General features: G+C 41.9%; 1 protein-coding gene across 2 annotated transcripts; it reads left to right on the top strand.

Moving 5' to 3' along the window:
* The first annotated feature begins 2,289 nt into the window (after nucleotides 1-2,289).
* SYT15 (synaptotagmin 15) lies at nucleotides 2,290-20,574 on the top strand. 2 transcript variants are annotated; one of them, XM_054034712.1, is made up of 8 exons: nucleotides 2,290-2,799; nucleotides 8,342-8,552; nucleotides 9,363-9,505; nucleotides 10,189-10,484; nucleotides 11,128-11,298; nucleotides 12,407-12,527; nucleotides 16,869-17,048; nucleotides 18,592-20,574. In XM_054034712.1, the coding sequence occupies exons 1-8, from the start codon at nucleotides 2,793-2,795 to the stop codon at nucleotides 18,726-18,728; spliced, it is 1,266 nt and encodes a 421-aa protein (XP_053890687.1). In that variant the 5' UTR covers nucleotides 2,290-2,792; the 3' UTR covers nucleotides 18,729-20,574. The 2 variants fall into 2 exon arrangements, with proteins under 2 accessions (XP_053890687.1, XP_053890688.1); XM_054034713.1 differs by lacking the exons at nucleotides 16,869-17,048; nucleotides 18,592-20,574 and adding an exon at nucleotides 15,551-15,673.
* Nucleotides 20,575-22,023: the final 1,449 nt, after the last annotated feature.

Consider the following 22,023-nt stretch of genomic DNA (forward strand, 5'->3'; position numbering starts at 1 on the left):
CGCATTCCTTACAATGCTTAAGGTTTTATTAGTAATGGCATCCGCTGCTGTAGGAGAAATACAGAATCTTGACTTCCATGTCTTGGCAGGTAAGTGAAAGAAGAATTGAATTTTGTTTTCAAATATACTCCTTTATAAATTTTTAAGTTCACACATATATTTTGTTAATGAATTGGAGTCTGTGTATATTTATTACACACAAAATTAACATGAAAAGAACAGTATTAAGGCTGCAAAGTCAAGCCACAAAAAAGTTAGGAAATCCCAGAGTTAAGGTTACCTGTATTACCTTAATCTGCCCCTGCGTGTATATGCATTATGATACAATATTTAACAATATGATCACATACTATTTTTCCACAGGAATCTTCAGATATTTTAGCTGCTGAAATCTAAGAAGTCTCTACTGAGCATGAACAATCTGCAATTTTACTATAACTTGGTCAAATGTGGGTGGATTTTCAGAGATGACAAAAGGCCTGACAGAGAGCCCTCCCCCACTGCTAAATTTCAAGTTCCTGTTCCAAAGCTTGGGGCACTAAAGTGTTTCAAAAGAAAAGATTGCTGGAAGTTTCTGACATGGCAAAACAATGTGTTTTTCCATAGCCTTGTTACTAGAAACAGCTGGACCATTTTGGCTGTGGAAGACACCTAGCCTGAAAAAATTCAGCCCAAATGATCAAAGGTTGACAAAAATATCAGCAAGTGAAAATGGGGTCTTATAACGGAAAACCTTATTAATAGATGGTGCTACCAGCCCTGCCTATAATGGTCATTATGAAAATTATAGTGGTGCCCAGAGATCCCAGTCAGGGTTGCCTTCTTCATCCTTGTGCTAGTCACTGCACAAATATGAAGGCATGGCGTAGGATTTTCAAAAGTGCCTACGTGAATTAGGAGCACAGGTCTCATTGACTTTCAGTGGGACTTATACTCATTTAGATTCTTTTGAATATCCCACTCTCATTCCCTGCCCTGAAGAGCTCACAATCTATAAACCATTACATTTCACCCAGTAGTGTAGTTGATGGTAAACACAGGTAAACAGAGTTTACCCACTTCTGCATTGGGAAATATAGAGTTTACACACTTCTTTATTTTAATCACTAGACCACTGAGTTCACCTTTAATAAGGAAGTAGAAGTTGACAGTCCAAATCCAGTGTCAGTGGTAGGAAAGCTAGGCTGTTTCATCTATGTGAAATTAATTGGAGGCTTGAGTCTTATTTGAAACCTCTGATCACCCCTGGATTTCTTTCAACCTTGCTGTTTTCCACCTTTATCTCCCTCCCCAATGAATAGCCGTGTTTCAGTTATTTTTCCTCTAGATGAGGTACTTGACTTTTTTCCAACATGAATCCTATTTTTTTATTTATGCTCATGCTTCCAATCTATCCCCTTTGTACTATTTCTTTGTCCCCATTGGTATTCAGAACTCCGATCAACTGTAGATTTCATTAATATGCAGTTTACTCTCTCTTCTAGCCCATTTATGTAGATGTTAAATGAGAACAGAACTCTGCTCTCAACAGCCTGCAGGGAGCCCCTTCAGGACATGTCTGAGGCATATAGATGGGGGGGCGTCATGAGAAAGTTTGCTCTCCTGCTGTCTGTGCCATAGCTGCCCAGTGGATAAGGAGGAGACTTAATTCACCTTCAACTTTGCTAAATACACTACAATAAATGCATTGTCCTTTATGGGGCTTAAAACAAGTGAACCAGCCTATCAAGGTTTACACTTTAGAAATGTATAAATAGTTGATAATTCTTGCATAGTACTTTGCACATCTATAGCACTAAGACACAATACTTCCTACCGTCCTTTGCAAAGATCCGTAACTCCCATTTTAACACGGAGGAAACTGAAGCAAAGAGGTGAAGCGCTATGCCCACAGCAAGTCAGTGGCAGAATCCCACTCCCCTGCCTCTCAGGCTGGCGCGGTAACCACTGCAGTCCGCCTCCCAGAGAAAAACCTTGGTTCGAATGTCAGGCTTGCCACAGTCCCTGCCCTGAAGTTTGATCCCTATTCAACTAAGCTCGGTTTCTAACGAGCACTTCAAGGTCTTGCACTGCCTCAGTGCAGAGGGCATCGCTCTGCAGGCAGAAAACTCCTTTTTAATAACGTGCTGTAACAACACTAGATACCTGTACAGTTAAATACACTCGGACTACGGCTGTTTTCTTAGCTGAACAAACATCGCTCTGATAAAGCCCGGCGTGACTTTCCCAGCAGAAGGCAGGAACCAGGAACCTCCCCTCCCACCAACTCCTCCAGCCGAAGAGCACAGCTTCAAGGACCAGGAAGCCAATAAAGGAAGCGGCTTGGTGTTGGTGCTTTTATTGTACGGATGCTATAAACCTCAGGGGTGGGCAGGAGGGGCTGACTGCAGAGCCTGCTCCATTGTCCCTGCCCAGCCTCCAGTTGCAGGCAGATCCCTGCAGCCCTTTAAATACCGAGCAGCTCCCCTGTGACTAGAGGAGGAGCAGGCTGGGCTGCAGGAGCGAGGGAAGCAGCGGCCAGTTGGCCAAGGATTCGCTGCCTCCCGCTCCCTAATCTCCGGCTGCTGCCTGGGAGCACAAGATGCACGTGGGGAAAAAGTCACCAGCTGGCACCTGAGAACTTGGGGCCCTGCTAGTGCTGCTGGGGGGGGGGGGGGCAGCAGCCCGTGCACCCCGCCGCGGGAAGGGCAGACAAGGAGCTGATCGCCCTGCCGGGGACTGGGGGAGATGGGGAAGAGCCTGTGAATTCGAGGGACAAAGGATCCAGCCGAGCAGCTGAGACCCCAAGACCCATGTCTGGTAAGTGCCGGGGTTGGCCTGTAGGGGCCCAGGGCATCCCGCAGCGAGGGGGGTGTGGGGAATGGGGCCCAATCCAAGGGGAGCTAATCAGGTGTAACTTGGGGCTCAGATCTCTGCCGGCCCCACACCTAGGCCAGTGTCCTTGGAACAAATGTGTACAGTGGGGGTGCTGAAAGCCATTGAACTGTAAACCCTGTATATGATGGAAACCACTTCAAGCCAGCGGGTGTAGCAACACCCCCTACACCCCTAGTTCCAGCAGCCCTGTCCCTGGGGAGGTCAGTGGTGGCACTGGACACTTAGCTGCCCAAGCACCGAGGAGAGAGTGATGCCTGGTATGGGGAGGGGGGCACGCAGACACAGCTGTTCTCCCCCCTTCACCTTCCCCTCCCTAATGTCTCAGGGGACTGGATACCAAACCATTACCAGATGTTCATCAGCCAGGAGAGGGGACATGTCAGTACATGGCTAGGTCCCCTCCAGCACCCCCATGCCAGCATCAATCTCATCCTTGCTCTTCTCTGATATAGGTTCCTGTGAATCCAATCTGACCTGAAATTTCCCTTCTCTTCAAAAATCCAGCCCCTCTCCACACTGCTCCTCTGACAAACCACTTTCTAAACTTCCTGAGTTGCTGAAATCTCCAGGTTGCTTCTGTGCTGGGGTGGGGAGGTGACCTGCTCCATCCTGCTAACATGCTCCTTAAATAAATAACAGAATAATGAACACTTTAGGAAAGTTTAGTTATGGATCCAAAGCAGAACTTTGCAGCTCCAACCCATCTCTAGTAGCACACGTGAACATGAACCACTATACAGTTATTCAGATCTCCCCCAGAACCCCAGCTATGAAGCACCATCCCTCTAATTCTCAGGTCTCCCACTTGATTTTTATTATATGCCCTTTGGTGATTGCTTTCCTATCAAATAATTGCTTAGAGTCTGTTGTATGTAATGCATGTAAGGCAGAGAGAGCAAGCAAATAAGGAAATGTAAAAGCTGATAGATTTTTCAGAAAAGACTCTGCACTTTTCTGTCATAAAGGTTTATGCTAAGACAAATGTGTAAACTATAATGAGAATGAAGAGAAAATACATTGCAGATCTGAGACTTGTGTATGAATTAAAATTTGTGAGGCAGTGCTGCCGGACTATATAACCACAATAGAATTTATTTGGTATGGTATCAGTATGGTCATTTCTCAGGCTGCAGATTTACCAGAGAGTGGTGGGAAGGATGGGGAGTGGTAGGAGGAGAAAGCTTATATACACAGTTACTTTTGCAAACAAGAGACCCTAAGCCTGAGAGAGACAGAAAATCCACCGATCAAAATAGTGTGTGTGTGCTAAAATCAAGGGCAGTATCTTACACATGTTGATAGCTCATCCTTGCAAAGCAAGAGGTTGGAGGAGATTAACTGAATGTTCTAACTGGTTCTTTCTATCTCTAACTCCTATGCTCTATATCATACATAGAGTACACCAATTTCTCATGAACATAGGTAGTTATTTAATCATACAAACATTTTTCTTCTTATACACAACCAATCACACCTATTTTAATGGCTGTCTTTCTGATTTATACTGCACTGTATCCTCCTAATCTATTGGCTACTGCTGTTGGTTTAAACAGATACAGCAAACTGCTTTAAAAAGACAATAAGCCAAATTCTGCTTTAGATACAGGGTGTGAATTCTAAGAAGCTCTGTTGAACCCAATAAAATTCCTGTTGATTTACCCAAATATGAATAAAAGATGGATTTGCGGTCAATGGGTGGGGCAAGTGGGTCAGAAATGTTTAATGGTGTGATTCAACAGTGAACAAATTAATCTCACTGAATTTGCGCAAATGTTAAGAGCTCATTCTCTTTGGATTTACTTCAGTGCATTCCATGGATGGCTGTTGTAGTTACACCACAACACCTGTTGGTTTATTGTCACTGATGGTTGTGTGGATAAGGCTGCGTGGCAGGCTACGTAAGCAGAACACAGGATAGTTGGAAAGGGAGTAAGTGCTCAGAAATGGAGAGAAGGAAATATGTTGAAAACAAAGAAATAGCAAAGAAGATAAGTGGGTTAAGCTTTTATGGCCCTTGAAATGCTTGCCTTTCTTTAATATACATACATCAGAGTGGAGAATAAAACCATCAACCATACAAACATTTGCAGTGAAGATATTACACCTGTGGAACTATTTCATTTTTACCAGTGCTCATTTTATCATGGAATTTAGCTAAAAGACTTACCTTCATTAGACACTTCTCACTCTGCTCTTCAAAAAGCAATGGATGAAGATTTGTACATTAGCCAGTTTTACCTACATGAGTGTTTCAGTGGAAGTTTATGAGTATGCTCTCTAAGACTAACAGGTAATGTGCATCTACAGAAGTTCTTTGCTCAAGAGTGAATTTCTGAGTTGCCAGTTTCTCCAAACGTCAAAGTTATGCAACAGTTAAGAAATTAGGTTACCAGTTTAGCACACCCAGACATTCAAGAATAATATTAATCCACAGCAAACAGGCAAATGAGTTTCCTGTTTCCCAGAGCAATTATTACAATCATAGGCTGGATATGTTTTGGTTTCTAGACACACTATCTTCAGATTACAAGAAAAAGATGACATTCATTGTTCTGAAAAACTGAAAAGGTTGAGAGGAGGGGGAAGATATAAAAGCAGATTAAAAAATAAAGAAACAAAAAAGAAGTATGGTCACAACCTCTATTTAATCACACAGAGATCAGACTAGATGATCTAATGGTGCTTTCTGGCCCGTAAAATCTTTGATTGAATAGTTTTTGCTGGTATTGCCATGCAGGCTGCTGATTAAATACAGCTTCTTTACCACACCTCAGGAGGAGATAAAGAAGAACAGGGAATTCATAAATAACATGAATGTGTGAAGTATATCGGAGGTATCACTACCAGAGAACCATTTATATACTTTATACTATTTGGTCACTTGAAAATCTGAACAAATACGTTATAAAATATCAGGGCTGGAAGGGACCTCAGGAGGTCATCTAGTCCAACCCCCTGCTCAAAGCAGGGCCAATCCCCAGACAGATTTTTGCCACAGATCCCTAAGTGGCCCCCTTAAGGATTGAACTCACAACCCTGGGTTTAGCAGGCCAATGCTCAAACCACTGAGCTATTTTATCCAGTATTAGTTACTGAGAGCAGACTGTGCTTGATGCTGTACAAATAAGACAGGATTACTCTTCCTCCCATCAGAAAAAGAGTTTAGAATCTAGTTCAGAACTTCAAATACAGCCAGAACAATTCAGAAAATAGAGAGAAGCCTGGTTTCAAATACCACCAAACTCTGGGAAAGTTCAGCTCCAGATCTAGATTTTGTGGCTCCAGCGCATGTGACCCCAAAACATATCACCAGGGGATAGCATGAACTTGCTGATCATTGCAAAATTTCTCATTGAAAGTCTTTGCAGAAAAAATGTTTTTTATGGAGGGGGTTTAAGCCAGTAGAGGGAGGTTGTCTGGACCTTCAAAAGAAGAGAGTTAAAAGCCAAAGGGGAGGCCTGAAGAAAGTTGAAGGACACAACAGATGCAGTTAGGAGGGAAGTGACTCCATGGGTGGAATTAATCACTTACAAAAAGTGAGGCATAAGAAAAGGAAGCCTAATAAATAAATTAAATAAATTAATGGAGATATCCTATCTCCTAGAACTGGAAGGGACCTTGAAAGATCATCAAGTCCAGCCCCCTGCCTTCACTAGTAGGACCAAGTACTGATTTTGCCCCAGATCCCTAAGTGGCCCCCTCAAGGATTGAACTCACAACTCACAACCCTGGGTTTAGCAGGCCAATGCTCAAACCACTGAGCTATCCCTCCCCCCCCTAATAGAGGACACCAAGCAAATTCAGAGCTCACCACACCTTCAAGCGATCAGAAGGAATTGCAGTGTTGTGGCCACTCCCTCTTTTATGCCCTTGGAATGCTATACAAGGGGAGGGATGAGAGGCCCCATTGACTAAACTTGCTAAAAGATTTAGGGGGCTCTTGTTCCTACATGTAAGAAGATCGAGAGGCCACACTGAAGAAAGTGGCTTTATATCACCTCAGCACCTCCCTCTATTCTGGGGCTGAGGATTGACATTTTAGTCCCCAGCTCAGGATTAGGGTGACCAGATGTCCCGATTTTATAGGGACGGTCCCGATTTTTGGGTCTTTTTCTTATATAGGCTCCTATTACCCCCTACCCCCTGTCCCGATTTTTCACACTTGCTGTCTGGTCACCCTAGCTCAGGTTAGAGCAGCCTGAGGGGTTACCTCGCAATGCCCCCAATCGCCCTGGACTGTTCCAGCAGCCAGGAATAGGAATGCATCCCTTCCCACTAGGAATCTAGATGACATGCCACTTGCACCAAAGACTCCTGCTTGGGGTGGCATACCACCAGCTATAGTGACTCTGATTTCCAATGGAGTTCCTGTCCGGGAGAGGGTGGGGTGGTGGTGGGCCTTATGGTCTCTTTATGGCTTCTTTATTCCAGCAGAGATGGTGTAAAGTAGCCCTGGGTGCTAATGAAGTGGGTCCATTATCAATAGCTAACTCTTGTTCTTTACTGAATAAGAGATCCTCATCAAGGAATCTCTGCATATTCATCTTAAATTAAAGGCATCTTTGATATTTTGATAAATTATCTTCATTTTTGCTGGCTACAAAACTGCTTCCTCAGGGTTTCATTTTTATCTTAAGAAATCAGGATTCAGGATACAACTTTTAGATGATGTACCTGAGTTGATCTTTCCAGATCAGGAAACATACATATCCTCTAATTCTGTTTTGTTGTTTCTAAGCTTCCTTTGTACTAAAGGTTCTTTGCTTTGTTTCATTTTTAAACTATGTTTTGCTTTTTTCTTCATTTGGACACATTGTTTCAACTGAACATTGAAGTAAAAGGAAACAAATCAAAGTAATGATATAATGTGCACCCTACACTGTCTAGCCTGTTTTTCCTGTAATGGGAGTACTACAAAATCTTTCATGATAATTGGAATAAAAATAAGAAAGCTTTGGCATTTACTTATATTCTATGGAGGTTCTTATTCCATGCTCATCACCATAGTATCTGATCACCTTCCAGTAGAGTATTAAGAGATGTAACTAATATCAGGTGGTGTTAGGTTCTCCCATCCTCTATCCAAGGGAGTGTTTTGTTTTGGTAGGTTTTTGTTAACTATAAGCTGCTACATATTTATGTTAGAGAAGCCAGGTCAAAGAAATGTGCTTTGCAGCTGGAGTGGAAGATGGTGAGGGTTTGTGATGGTCCTTAGGTTATGGAGGAGTTCATTCCAGTCTCAAACTGGCCCCCCAAGAAAACTCTTGAGGGTCCAATTCTATTTCCAAAGTTTCAGCCAATATAATTGACAGTGAAATAAGCAAATCCATTCTCATCAAATCTTTCAGCAAACCAAAAAACTGTAAGTTCTTATTCCGAGGAGTATTTTCTTAAATTTAAATATTCCTGTCCAAAAGCCCTATATGTATTGATGATCCCACTTTGTATGCTTTCCTGTAATCAGAACAGGTAGCTGCTGTGGCTGGAGGTGTAATAGGAGGAATCCTTTTATTGATACTTATTGGAATAGCAGTGTACCTGCTTTGGAAGAAGATATGCCTCCAACCTTCCTATGAGGAACTCACGGATTCAGTCACACCAACACATCCAGATGCCAGTCTGGAGGATCAGACTTTAACCCAGCCATCTTCTGTAATTCAACCAAAAAGCATAAGGTGAATAGACCTCTTTTTCTTATGGGCTACTATTTATAAAGCTACATACTTCTATACCTGCCAAAGGCCCAAATGTGGGACACAATGTATGACAGGAACCCAAAATGATGCAGGGAGAGGGGGGAATCAATCATGTAGGAAAGGTAAAATGCTGTGTGATTCATTACTTTAGGGTAAGTGACTGTTACTATAACCTCAGTTCAGTAATTCTTTATTTCTGATGTACATGATGTAATATAATTTAACAATAAAAAGATGGGGAAACCAAACTTACGTGGAACATGGATAACTTTGTTAGTTCTCAAACTCTGATCCATGGACCAGAGCCCTTCCTGGTGGTCCTTAGAATGAAACATTTTAAGAACCAAGCAGTGGGAATTTTGGACATGAGGGAAGGTAATTAATGAGCTAATGAAGTAGTCGACTGAAAAAGTTGGAGAGCTTCGGATCTGCTCAATCTCTAAACAAAAAAGTTCAATTGATTCTTTTTTTCTTTGAAGCATTAATTAAAGAGAAGGAGAGGGGATCTGACTGAAAGTTTACTTGTATGTAAGGTGCCCACCATAATGAGGGCCACAAATCCCTGACTGGGACCTCTAGGTGCTACCTTCATACAAATAAATAACTTTCTATGATTTTTATATGGGCTAACCAAGGGGTATTGCATTATCAATCATGTCCACCTACGGACTAATGCAGCTACAAACACTTTCTGCAAAATTATGGAACTACAACTAAATGTATTATTCTCTGATGGAGTTTGGTTTTCTTAGTTAAACTGGAAGAGTTGTTTGTTGTTGTTCTGAGCAGAACTAGAAGCATTCCGTTCATCATTCCACCAAAATTTCATGGGCGAGACTGGATTAACCTGACAAATGGAGAGCATGTTCAGGAGGACAGTGACCTCTACGTGACTCCGGAGTCTGGGCCCCGGTGTTCTTTTCACTCCTTGGGTATGATGACACTGCAAAGGTGGGACAGATTATTGGAAAGGAAGCTTGAGTACTGTGCAACACATTTGCTGTGCAAATATTATACACTACAATTGTTATCTGGCCACACTCTGGAGTGATATTGATTATATATATATAATATCACAAAGTATAGATACACTACAGTATTCTTCAGTAATAGCCCCAAACACTATACTGTATGTTTAGATAGAAATTGGGCCAGACTGGGGCCACCCCTTACACTGCTGTACAAGGGAGAGGGTAGAGCACAAGAAGCAAGTCTTTCCTTGTATCTTTGATATAGGGACAACACAAGGGCTGCTCGGGGCTAGTGTCTGGTCAGTGTTAGCATCTCCCACAAGGGGCAGGCATGGCCAGTTGCAGAAGAGACCATGTGCTGCACTCTGGAGGGCTGGAACAAACATCAGCTACATTCCCCCAGTAGTTGTCCATGGCAGAGTCACTACAGAAGCCTCCATAACAATATTAAGAAGAAAAGAGATGACTCTACAAACTCTCCTCAACCTTTGAGGGAAAAGGAATTCAAATGCAGAATTTATACACAGAGATAGACTGTGAATAAAGAAGAGCTTTACATGGTTTCCCTAAAGAGGCAGTAGCTGTAAGAAACACTGCTGTAGTCTGAGGTTAACTTGCTTGGTTTTGTTTTTTATTTTGCAAAGCTGGAGCTTATGTCATAGGGTCTATCAACCCAGAGCTGTACAAGTTCCCTGAAGACAAGAGTGAGACAGACTTCCCTGAGTGCAACATTGGCCGTCTTTGGTTCTCAGTGGAATATGAGCAAGAGGCTGAAAGGCTTCTCGTCTCCTTGATAAAAGCTAGAAAACTGCAGCCTCCTACAGATTCCTGCAGTCCCTTTGTGAAAATTTATCTGCTCCCTGATGAAAGGCGTTACCTTCAGTCCAAAACCAAACGCAAAACCCTCAACCCTCAGTTTGATGAAAATTTTATTTTTCAGGTACTTGCCTTTTAACTGTGATGGTACATCTGATGTGTCACTCTGGATGTCAGGGAAACAAGATCACTAGGCTGTGCAGCCAGGAGGTCTGTGTCATCTCATGGCAGACCTTTCCCAGCACATACATTGTCACAATGCTCTCTGGCTGTGAGGCAGTTTATTATTATTATTTGCACTGCCAGGGCCAGTCAGGGGTGTGTGTTTATGTTAGGCACTGTAAAAAACACAAAAGAGATGGTCCCATACCCCAACAAACTTACAAGCTAAGTCAAACAAATCTTATTTGATTTTTCATCTACACTATTTGGTTTGCATCATTTTGCCCCAAGTAGCATAGATACTGGCATCTTAATTTCTGATTTTTTTTATAATATATTACGTTTATCATAGTTCTCAGTGCATTTATACACAAAAAAATACAATCTCAAAAGCCAGAAGAAGCAGTGGTCAGACTGGGACGCAGATTATCCTAGCTATTTTGCGAATAAAAAATATAAATATATATCCTATTTTAAGTACAGAAATTACATGCCCTAAAATATTTCAGAGATATATGCATCACATGTGTGGTAATGATATAAGTTGCAGAGCTATGTAATAAATTATATTGTTATATTGAAATGTTCTGCCTATTTTTGTACAGGTTTCTAGTAAGACATTGTATCAACGGACTCTGAAATTCTCAGTCTACCATGTTGATAAACAGAAAAAGCACCATCTCCTAGGCCAAGTGATTTTTCCTTTGAAAAATGAGACATTAACTGGTGACAGCAAATTGGTAATTTGGAGAGATTTGGAAGCAGAAAACCTGGAGGTAGGCAACTAATTAAAAGGTACATTCATTAGGCAAATACCACTCTGTTTTGTATTTTTGAGCTTTCCCATCGTGATGGGCCTATTGGGGAGACCAGGGAGTTTTACAGCACATATGTAGTACCTGCACATGGGCATAGATGGGGCAGAGGAAGGCAAGATCAAATATGGGATTGTTTTTGTTAAGGGCTAGGAGATTAGAGTTTACCAAGGGTCCTAACATGTGCCGTGGGAGAGGGGGTGTCACATGCAGCACTATAACACTTAATGCTTCCCATCACAGTGTTTAGCACGGGAATAAAACGGCTGCATCTGCACACAGCTATCTCCCCAATGTCTAGGATGAGGCGTAAAGCCAAATGAAAAAACACCTGCTGCTGTTTGCTTGTGTTATGAATTAATGGGGACTCCAGAGAGGCCCAGCACAAAGCAGGATGAATGATGCTGTATCCCAAATGAGGAGAAGGGATAGGAATGCAGGAAAGCTGCTGGCAAGCCTTCAGGGAAACTTTTTTCAAGTGTGTTAATATGACTCAGTGGGTAATACTTTCATAACACATGAAGACGGTTTGACCACCATTTATGTAAACCCAGAAAAGCCAGAAACTTGGTTAGTGACAATTCTAAGAATACTTCATACTGTTACAATGCAGAGTTACAGTATTACTCCTGCTGGTGCTGGGGAACCGGGAGGAGGAGAAGATGGTTTCCTGCCTTGGGGGAGGGGCAGAGAGTGAGTGAATACGGGTGGCCAGGTGGGGAATGACACCTTGATAGTGTTGGGTGGATAAGAGGCACAGCTGAGACTGGGATCCAAAAAGAAGGGTCAAATCCTGTTCATTGATGTAAATAACTATTTATGTGAATAAGGGCAAGCAGGTTTTACTGGGAGGGATAAAGCCAAAATCTCCTGCAAAGAACCATAGAGCAATAATCACTATGTAGGCAATTATACTAGTGTCTGATTTCAAATACCCCTACAGTGAAATACAGAGATGCTAGAATTCATGTCCTATTCCCAAAGTGGCAGAAATCACTGTTTTCCAATATATCTGACTGAAAAGACAGCCTTTTAGATGCATTTTAATAGTGACCTTCCGCTTCCAAAGCCTCCTTCAGAGTACGGCGATATCCAGTTTTCTCTCAGCTACAATGACTACCTGGGCCGTCTCACTGTAGTGGTGCTGAGAGCGAAGGGATTAAAATTCCAGGATGAGAGATATGCTGCCAGTGAGTATTACCTGCCTCTGTTACTACCCCTGGATTCCTGTTCTGGTTTGCTTCTTCCTGGCCCATCTTCCCAGTGCTTACGTTAAATGACTCCACTGAACGACCAAACACTAGGGAGATTTAATTTCTGCACAGAAGCAAACTGTGTTGTGTTCCTGTGCTAACTAGATTTGGATATTTGCTGTTTGCATATTCATTGGGTGGGAAACTGGTTTGCAGAAAGGAGGGAAATGAAAGGAAGGCAAGACACTTGTCAAAATCCTGTTGTGACATGCTTTCTGCTTTGCCTCCATTACAACCTGAGGAAGTTGCAGGTAGAGCATTGCACCAGTGAATCTGCTATTACAGTTGAGAGAGCATGTCCAGGACAAACCCTATATTTCTGCAGTTAATGTTCAGCCCAGAAGCAAATGATTTTTGGAAGGTATAATTGTGGCGGGCCATTTTGGAGATGTCCCTGGGATTTCAGCATGTGGACTGAAGGCAGACTAGGGCTCAATGTGCAAGGAAATCTTTTGAACATGTCCATTGCTCAAGACAAAGATTGGTGGCAAGAAAAAGCACAGCAGATAGAGGAGGCAGGAAACGTGGCTTTGGACAAGTATACAGTCACTATTGAACTTTCAAACCATGAAAAATAAATATAGGTTTAAAATGCATATTTGTGTAACAGCACTAATATAGCCTGTTAGTAGATGTTTGCTGCTCAGATAATAGCTAGCACTGAAATTCCCTTAGCTTTAGGTCAGATCATACCTTTTTTTTTTTTTTTAGTAATTTGAAATCTCCAAGTGCTAAAATCACTCAGGCTCGTTAATTAAAGATGGCCATTTTTTCCAGTATGTAGATCCAATGTGAATCAAAGCTTTTGTTTGGCGCATCTGGATAAATAGGGCCTGACCTTGAAAATAGGTCTCAACCAGGCCTCCATGTGTGTGAGGCATAATATTGTGTCTACAAATAAGGAGGCCTGGGGGATTGTGCCTGCAATTAACTGTGGATACAAATGGTTTGCCCTGGTGTCCTTGGCCAAGCTTTACTCTCCCAACATCTTTTTATGTAGTGAATATCAGCTGGTTGCTGTCCTTCAGTCTGGGGGGAAAGTGGGGACGGGGCTGCATTTCAGAGTTGATGTACATAGAGATTGGCCTAAAAACCCACAGATCCAAACAACCTGAACTGGTGGATATGCAAATACATCTCTGAATCCAACAGTGTCCGTCTCTAGTGATGTGTGAAGTGATTGGGGATAAAAGAAGCCATATCAATGTAAAAGATTTTCTCTTACAGTTGAGTACAGTTTAATTTTCTCTATCGAGATCTTGAGTAGCTGTAATTATAAAGTGCGTAGAGTCACTGTCTCATTGATGGAGATGAACTGTCTTTGTACAAAAAGAACAGGAGTACTTGTGGCACCTTAGAGACTAACAAATTTATTTGAGCATAAGCTTTCGTGGGCTACAGCCCACTTCGTCGGATGCATGTAATGGAAAATACATATTTTCCGACGAAGTGGGCTGTAGCCCACGAAAGCTTATGCTCAAATAAATTTGTTAGTCTCTAAGGTGCCATAAGTACTCCTGTTCTTTTTGTGGATACAGACTAACACGGCTGCTACTCTGAAACCTGTCTTTGTACAAGATATCTATAAATATTCCAGGCAGTGGGAATCATGCTATTAACCCCAGAATAAATGCTCTCTCAAAATTTGTTATAACGTTACTAGAGATGAATTTTTCTTGTTTAGGCCAGGAATGTTGTAAGAGGAGTTGTACAGTAGTAGCATTGAAAATACCCATCTTTCTAGTAAGCAAAGTTATGACCTAACAGGTAATGCCTCTGCAGTAAGAGGTAAATAATGGACAGGCAGAAAGCAACTATTATAAATGGGCACTAGAAAGTGAACAGATAGCTAAGATAAGGATGTTTATACAACTGACTTCTGGGAGATGAATTGCAAATGAGGTGAATGGGCAGGGGTTCTACGAGAGAGAGAGTGTTTGTGTGCGCGCGCACACACACGAGAGTGTTCCTCTCACAGCTCATCTCCGCTCTGGCCCAAAGTGCAGGACTTTAAATTTTGCAGCAGTGAGAGTCAGATTCAATTTGCTTCTTTCATCACATTGGCCATTGAGCTGCTGTGTTAATTTGATGCCAGGCTTTTGCACATTATTATAGTAATCAGTGCATTGACAGGGCTGTGGAAGCTCTCCAGGAGGAAGGAAGGAAGGAAATGCTGTCAATAAGCAATTCCCCAGGATAAATGGCTAATATTTAAAGACCTTTAAACAAACAGCTCTTATTTCCTTTGATAATGCCCACTGCTACAGCTGACTTAGTGACTGCAGATTCTCTGGCAAATCCTAAAGGGAAGAACTTGAATGAGAAGGTTCTTACATTTACAGTTTATAGGCTGTTTCCATACTGATTGTTGTTAATTATGATTATGTGTATTACTATAGCACTTAGGATCCTCAATCATGGACCAGGACCCCAATGTGCTAGGTGCTGTACAAATACAGGACAAAGAAAAGGTCCCTTCCCCAAAGACCTGAACTTGGGAGCAAGGGCTTTGTATTCTATAGCAAGGTATAGGCCAATAAAGGAATGTTTACTGGTTGATTAAAACTTGAGTGACTGTAGTGCTTGTGAAAATGAGGAGTGGCTTGACCCAGGCTTAGTGCAGGCAGTTTATGGGTTAACTTGTTTAAGCCAAGGCATACCACAATCAACATACCTCAGCTGTTGTGTGAAAAGCCACTACTATGATAAATCAATGGTCCCTCTTGAGCAGAAACTGCTGATTAACTAAGTTTGTGATGTGGATAAACCAGGACTAAAATGTTAATCTCCAAACTCCTGTTTGGATCCACTGATTTCCATTGATTTGAAGGGGAGCAGGATCAATAAGTCACCTGAGATTTAAGTTGAACTCAGGTCCCTATAGATGAAAGTCTCATGTACTAGCTACAGTGGGTCCCAGAGCATCTCAAACATTATCTATAATTTACTTGAACTTCCAGATGTCCCTTCAAAAGCTGGTTCTCTAGCTATAAGGATAATCCACAATGATACCAAAACAATTGTTCTTCTGATCAAAGAACATTATTCATGCAAAACCAAGATACGAGGTAAAAGGAACTGAGAAATTACATTCACCCAAAACCAATTTAGCAAGATTAAAAAAGAGACTGCATATTTATATGGAAATCAAGAATATTCAATTATTATATATCCAGTTAACATAATTAATTATAACAACATTTTGGAAGGGATATTCAACCTTGTGCTTCAGGGTTTAAGTCAATCCCGAACCATAGAGGCCAGGAGGAGATCTATGTCGGGTAGGGGTAGTGGTGGGGGAGGGGAGTGTCTCTTACATTTGCCTATTGCTACATTTTTGCCCCTTCCTCAGAGACTGGATATTGGACTATACGGATCTTGGGTTTGACTCAAAATGGCAATTCCTAGAGTTTAATCTTCAAAAACTACTAATTGCGAGTGGGATTATGTTCTTACTCTGAAGGTGATTGGGCTCCCCATACCATTCCCCAGTGAATCAGACTGTTCAGGACCAGCCTTAACATATTTTTAATTAGTTTTGCAACAAAAGACTGGAAATTATGGTGGGCCTGGATTTTTTCTGCCGTCTTCTCCCTGACTGGCAGGGAGTAACAAACAGTTGCAGCAGGGGAGCTCTGATTTCTCCCTCAGGAAAACATTACTGTTTAGCCACTAAAATCAACCTTCTTCTATGCTTGCCAGTGAATACTGAAGATGAAGAGGGAAAATGGAATAATTTAGAGGCCGCTTTGGCTCTTATTTTCAAATGTTGGCTGAACAACACAGAGGAGCAGGGTCAGTCCAGACAGGAAGCAAGGAAGACTTTTTCTTGCTGTTCTTCCCCCACCTCACCCTTCTTTTTCTATTTTGCAAGGTCTCTTAGAAGAAATAATCAACCAAACAAAGAGACAATTTTAAACAGCTCCCAGCCACCTCTTTATTTCCCAACTGCCAATACCTTCCGCAAATTTACCCATCCACTCAAGGGAGGATAAAAAGTCAATGAGACTTAACTACCTGTTTAAGTGCTGTCTGGAACAGGGATTCTGCCTTCCCAAATGAGGGTCTAAATAGTTAGTGTACTCACTAGATAATGTCAGTGCATATTGCCATCTTTCTGCATGTGTCATAAGGCTTTCATCTAATTAGTTTTATGACCTAATTTGTTTTAAATATAGTTTCTGAAATCATGAAATTGTTTTGAATTATCTTGATCCTTTCTCTCAAGTGCCCCTGACATGCTGTTTTCTTCTCCTTGGAATTTTTTTTTCACCTCAGGTGTGTATATCAAAGTGTCCCTAATGAACCACAATAAATTCATTAAATGTAAAAAGACAACAGCTGTTCTGGGATCTCCCAATCCAGTCTATAACGAAACCTTCAGCTTCAAGGCAGACCAGACGGAGCTGGATACAGCAAGCCTGAGCCTGTCTGTGCTCCAGAGCGCTGAGGGAGACAGTAAGAAACAGAATTTACTATATCTGAGATATTAAACTGATAAGAACAGATAGTAGATAATGTTTTCACCCCTCAGCTCATAAAGAGTCGAGAAGCGCTAAAGCTCTTCCTAGGTTCTTGTACATTTGCAGCAAGGCAAGGCTTACTCTTGATAATTCTAAACACAGGAGTGTCACAGTAACCTGCACTGATAACCATCAGGAGCTAATGGGCAGCCAGGTATTTCAGAAGCTGTTGTTTAGATGACTAAACCACCAGAAGAAAGCTTAAAAGAGCTGACATTAAAAAAATGGTTTTAAATACAATTCAAGTGTTAGATGTCATTCATTCTATAGCATTCTAATCATGTACATTTTTGAGTCTCACAGTGAGGAAAACGAACAACAATCATTTTAGAGCCATTCACTAGTCTGTTTGGGTATGTTCCTTACATGTTTTTCAGAGACTGGATATATCTGGAATGTTCCTTGATATTAGATATCTAATGTGATATTAGAATGACATTTGGAAATTCTCCACACACATATTCATAAATCCAATACTTGCTTTACAGCAACATCAGTAAGGAAGTAATCTAGACAGACAACAGCCTGTCATTTGAAATTCGGGTTGGGAAGGAGAGAATCCTGTTCCAAAGGTTTGAAATTAACTGAAACTTTAAATCAGCACCAGATCTGCTGCAATCTAGTCAATTTCAGTATATTAGCAGCTGCATTCTGCTCTCTCTAGCCCAAGCATGAATTCAGTATTGAAACACAAAAGCTTTTATGGGGTTACCATATAAAATTTTAGGTGAATGGACTGGCTTTGGGGGCTCGGTAATGGCCTGCATTGTAATTAAGATGTAAATATACAACAGTTTTTATGTGAGGATCTTAAAAGTGCTTTACACACATTAACTGTTAACACATCTCTGTGAGGCAGGTTCAGATGATCATCCCCATTTTACATATGGGTAATTGAGGCTTGGAAAAGTTAAGTGATTTGCCCACTGTCACAGAGTCATTGGTAGAGCCAGAAACAGAACCCAGATCTTCTGACTCCTAGTCAGATGCTCCACTAATTAAATATGCTTCCTCCATGAGCCAAAAGCCTTTCACCTTCCAACATTGGTCTGAATCCTAGCCAAGTTCGTGGTGACCACAGCAGGGCACATCTTTGAAATAAATCTCTAGGTGGAAGGTTTTGAAGAGATAAAGATCAGTCTGCCCAGAACAGTAGCTCTGACTGGCAGTACACTGTAAGTGATGGAACAGGCCGAAGTTGATCTGACTGGGTGTGCACCACCTACAATATCTCCCAACAGTTGAGTCACTGGTGGGAACTCTGCAGTGGTGGGGGTGATCATCTTTAACGTGTGTGTACTGAGAGAACACTATAGCCCCAGATCTATAGCACACACTTTGGAAATTTTGATTTAAAAAAAATTCTCTCTTATTATACAGACAGTAAAAGAAATGCTGTTGTTCCACTCCTAGGTAAGGATCTAACCAGAACATAGTATGGGTGCTGGCCACTAACCACATTCTTTTTTTCTATTCAGAAACCCACCTGCTGGGTCGTGTAGTGGTTGGGCCCTTCATGTACACAAGGGGCAAAGAGCTGGAACACTGGAATGAAATGATCAGCAAGCCCAAGGAGTTGGTTAAACGATGGCATGCTCTCTGCCGCAACACCTAATTGAGCAGCATCACTCCACCTGAAAGACAAAGGACTCCTTTAAAATGTAGAAGCTCTCATATTTTTTCTGAATCAAAGACACGCACAGAAAACTTTTCCACCATTTAACCTCTGCAACCAGCCAACAACTTAACATTTATTCTATACTAAACATACAGAAAACTCAGTCTCTCCTTGGCTGAAACAGAATCTTCCCTCTCCCTCCAAAATGTACTGTTTGGTCAACATACAGTAAATCACACAAAGCAGAAAGACAAACATGAGTATCCTAATCCCGTGACCAGTTAGTTGAGCTGCTAATCTTGGCCCTTGGTCACTAATTTCCTCATTTGGACTGAACCCCAAACAAGCTACAAATGGTCCTTAAGGATACTGGGCCTGATTCACCACTACACTACTTCAGTTCTAGACTAGTGCAGCTTTACTGAAATTAATGGAGTGCCACAGGCATAGAACTGGAGTAACATAATGGGGTCAATCAGGCCCAAAATATGTCAGCTGAATACAGTAAGCACTGTAAATATTTGAATTATCCAGGACAACTGCTTTATATTTCAAATTAGTGTAAATTTGAATCTGGTTTATAATGACCCAGCAGCCATAAAAACATATTTCTCTGAATCTCAAAATAACACTGTACTTCTATCAACAGTTTAGTTGAATGTCTGCTATTGACTCCAAAAAACACACCTTCTGGTGACATTGAAGACAAGGTAAAAGTATTGAAAATGTTGGCTAAAATTCTGATCATATTACAGCCTTGTTGTTAGCTTAAACTCTGGCAGAATGAAACTGTAGTTGTGGTGGTGATTCCTTCAATTTCTTTATTAAGTAAAGTGAATCAATTATATTTTAATTAGAATAAAAGCAATAGGACAGCTTCACTTCTTGATGGCTCACCTAGGACTTGAACACAGTACTTTTTACATCCTAACCTAAAATCATAAACGAGACCAACAAACTGCCTTCTAATGCAGCATTTAGTACGATATTTTCAATCAGCATTGTAATCTTTGCAGTGGAGATAAAACAGGCTTCCTTTCAAACCGGATACAGTGTTAATTAACATAATATGTCAAAAGTAGAGCTCTCTTGAGAACCAGAGCACTTTTCCTTTTGAAAACATTGCTGCTGTCTGAAGGTGGTAGCATGAATTGAAATATGTCTGAAATGGGCAATAGTACAGTAGGTTCAAATCTGCCTGAGCTCTCAAGTGAAATATATTGGGGGCTTCAATCTAATTGTGAGAAGTCATGTGGGATCCTCATATCTCATAGTTTGTTATGAATAGCAGTGTGTGTACGAGAGGTCCAATATTGGTGAATCAGGGATGAAGACATATTGGACTGGTTATGTGAAGAAACTTGTAAAGTACCTGACCACACTATGTCTGCCTTGAATCAGTACTGTTAAGTCCCCAAAACTCTGAATAGATCTGGTTTCCCAATTTTATTCCCCAAAAGCTGTTTAAAAACAGTCTAATATGCAGCAAGTCTGATTTGAGGAAGAAAACGATATGACAGTGTGCTAACTATATTGTTATAGTAAAATTGTAACGGACACTAAAATTACTCTTTGTGCATCCCCCCTTAAGTTAGTAAAACCTAACTAACTTGGCTGTAAATGAAGGTGAATAATAATGTGTTTCAGTTAGCTAGGTTTTACTAGATGGTGTGTGTTTATGTAGTTTAAATGTGTAATGTACTATATCTGTTAATATAAACGCTGCTGGGCTAGGAAACAAAGGATTTTTGTTTCTTTGCTTGCACTTTTCAAGTTGACAGCACATCCACCTCTGTCTCACCGCACAGTATCCTGTATGTAATAAAAAAACCAATACATTGCACCAGTGCTGTCTCCTTTATTCATACTTCTTATACATTATAGAATGACAAGTGCTGGGACAACGTAAGGTTTGCTATTCACCAATTCTAAATGAAGTGATGGAGAAATGGATCTGTGGGGATTAAAGGATACTCATCAATAACCTTGCACTTGGGCTGTTGTCATGGGTGTTGGAATTGCTGTTCAAGGCTAACCTGAGTAACAGGAGTTGGAAAGGTCACATCTGATTCCCCACTAGAGAATGCTGTTGCTCCAATACAAAACCACAAAAAAGAGGCATGACAGAACTGGGGGCAGATCCTTAGCCCGTGTAAAATGCCATAACTCCATTGACTTGAAGTCAGTGGTGCAATGGCAAGTCACACCAGCTGAGGTTTAACCCACTGGTCTTTTATTGTCCTTGAGAGAGGTCTATGATGGAGTGAAGATGAGGAATGAATAGCAATACTTACCAGTCCTCAACCACTTTCCTAGCTGGAATCTCCTCACTTCCTAAATACAGAAAGCATAAATATTCACAGTTGAATGTAAGCGAATGAAACAATTAATCCAGATTCTAAAAGTAGATAGACAAGAAGAAACAGAAGCTATGAGTTAAGTTTGTATAAGATGCAACATCTTTCACAATATTTCCTATCACCATGCCCCCAAATGAGAATTGCTTATTCAACAGTTGTTCGGCAGTTAGCATGTAGAGATGTGTACTTCCCTTTGAGTCATTCTCTAGCCATATCAGCACAGCTCCACAATGTAAATTACAGATGTCATAGGAGGAGATAGCCCTTTAAAGGGTTTGGCACTTACACCAAGGGAGGGGGCAAAGTTTTTGGCCCAAGGGCCACATCTGGGTGGAGAAATTGCATGCAGGGCCATGAATGTAGGGCTGGGGCAGAGGGTTGGGGGGCAGGAGGGAGTGCAGGGTGTGGGAGGGGGTGCAGTGTGCAGGAAGGGGCTCAGGGCAAGGGGTTGGGGCGCAGGAGGGCTGCGGGATGTACGAGGGGGCTCAGGGCAGGAGTTGGGGTGCAGACTGTGGAAGAGCTCAGGGCAGAGTGTTGGGGTGTAGGGAGGTATGCGGAGTGCAGGAAGGGTGTGGGGTGCGGCAGGGGCTCAGGGCAGGGATGTGGTGTTGGCTGCTTCCGGGAGTGGCACGGGGCCAGGGCAGGCAGGGAGCCTTTCTTAGCCCCGCGGCACCATGGGGGTGGCAATCCCGCGGGCCGGACCCAAAGCCCTGACAGGCTGGATCCGGCCCGCAGGCTGTAGTTTGCCCACCCCTCATCCATACCAGGTCTAAAATGCCTTCCCAGATGATGGCTTTTTGAAGCTAGGCATTAGGTGTTTGCTTGGAGGTCACCTGATCCTCAGATAATAGGTGATGCTTCTTATAAGAGGGGCCTTCTCAATAAGTGGACAAGAGACCTGCAAGGAGCAAGAAGGCTCCTGCAGGAGACTC

The sequence above is a fragment of the Malaclemys terrapin genome, chromosome 7, assembly GCF_027887155.1.
Source record: "Malaclemys terrapin pileata isolate rMalTer1 chromosome 7, rMalTer1.hap1, whole genome shotgun sequence".
Classification (NCBI taxonomy): domain Eukaryota; kingdom Metazoa; phylum Chordata; order Testudines; family Emydidae; genus Malaclemys; species Malaclemys terrapin.

Excerpts from the sequence above, each read along its gene's own strand:
- SYT15 (XM_054034712.1), top strand. Across the intron at positions 10,485-11,127 it reads ATGAAAATTTTATTTTTCAG|GTTTCTAGTAAGACATTGTA; the intron begins GTACTTGCCTTT and ends ATTTTTGTACAG. Across the intron at positions 17,049-18,591 it reads CCAGAGCGCTGAGGGAGACA|AAACCCACCTGCTGGGTCGT; the intron begins GTAAGAAACAGA and ends TTTTCTATTCAG.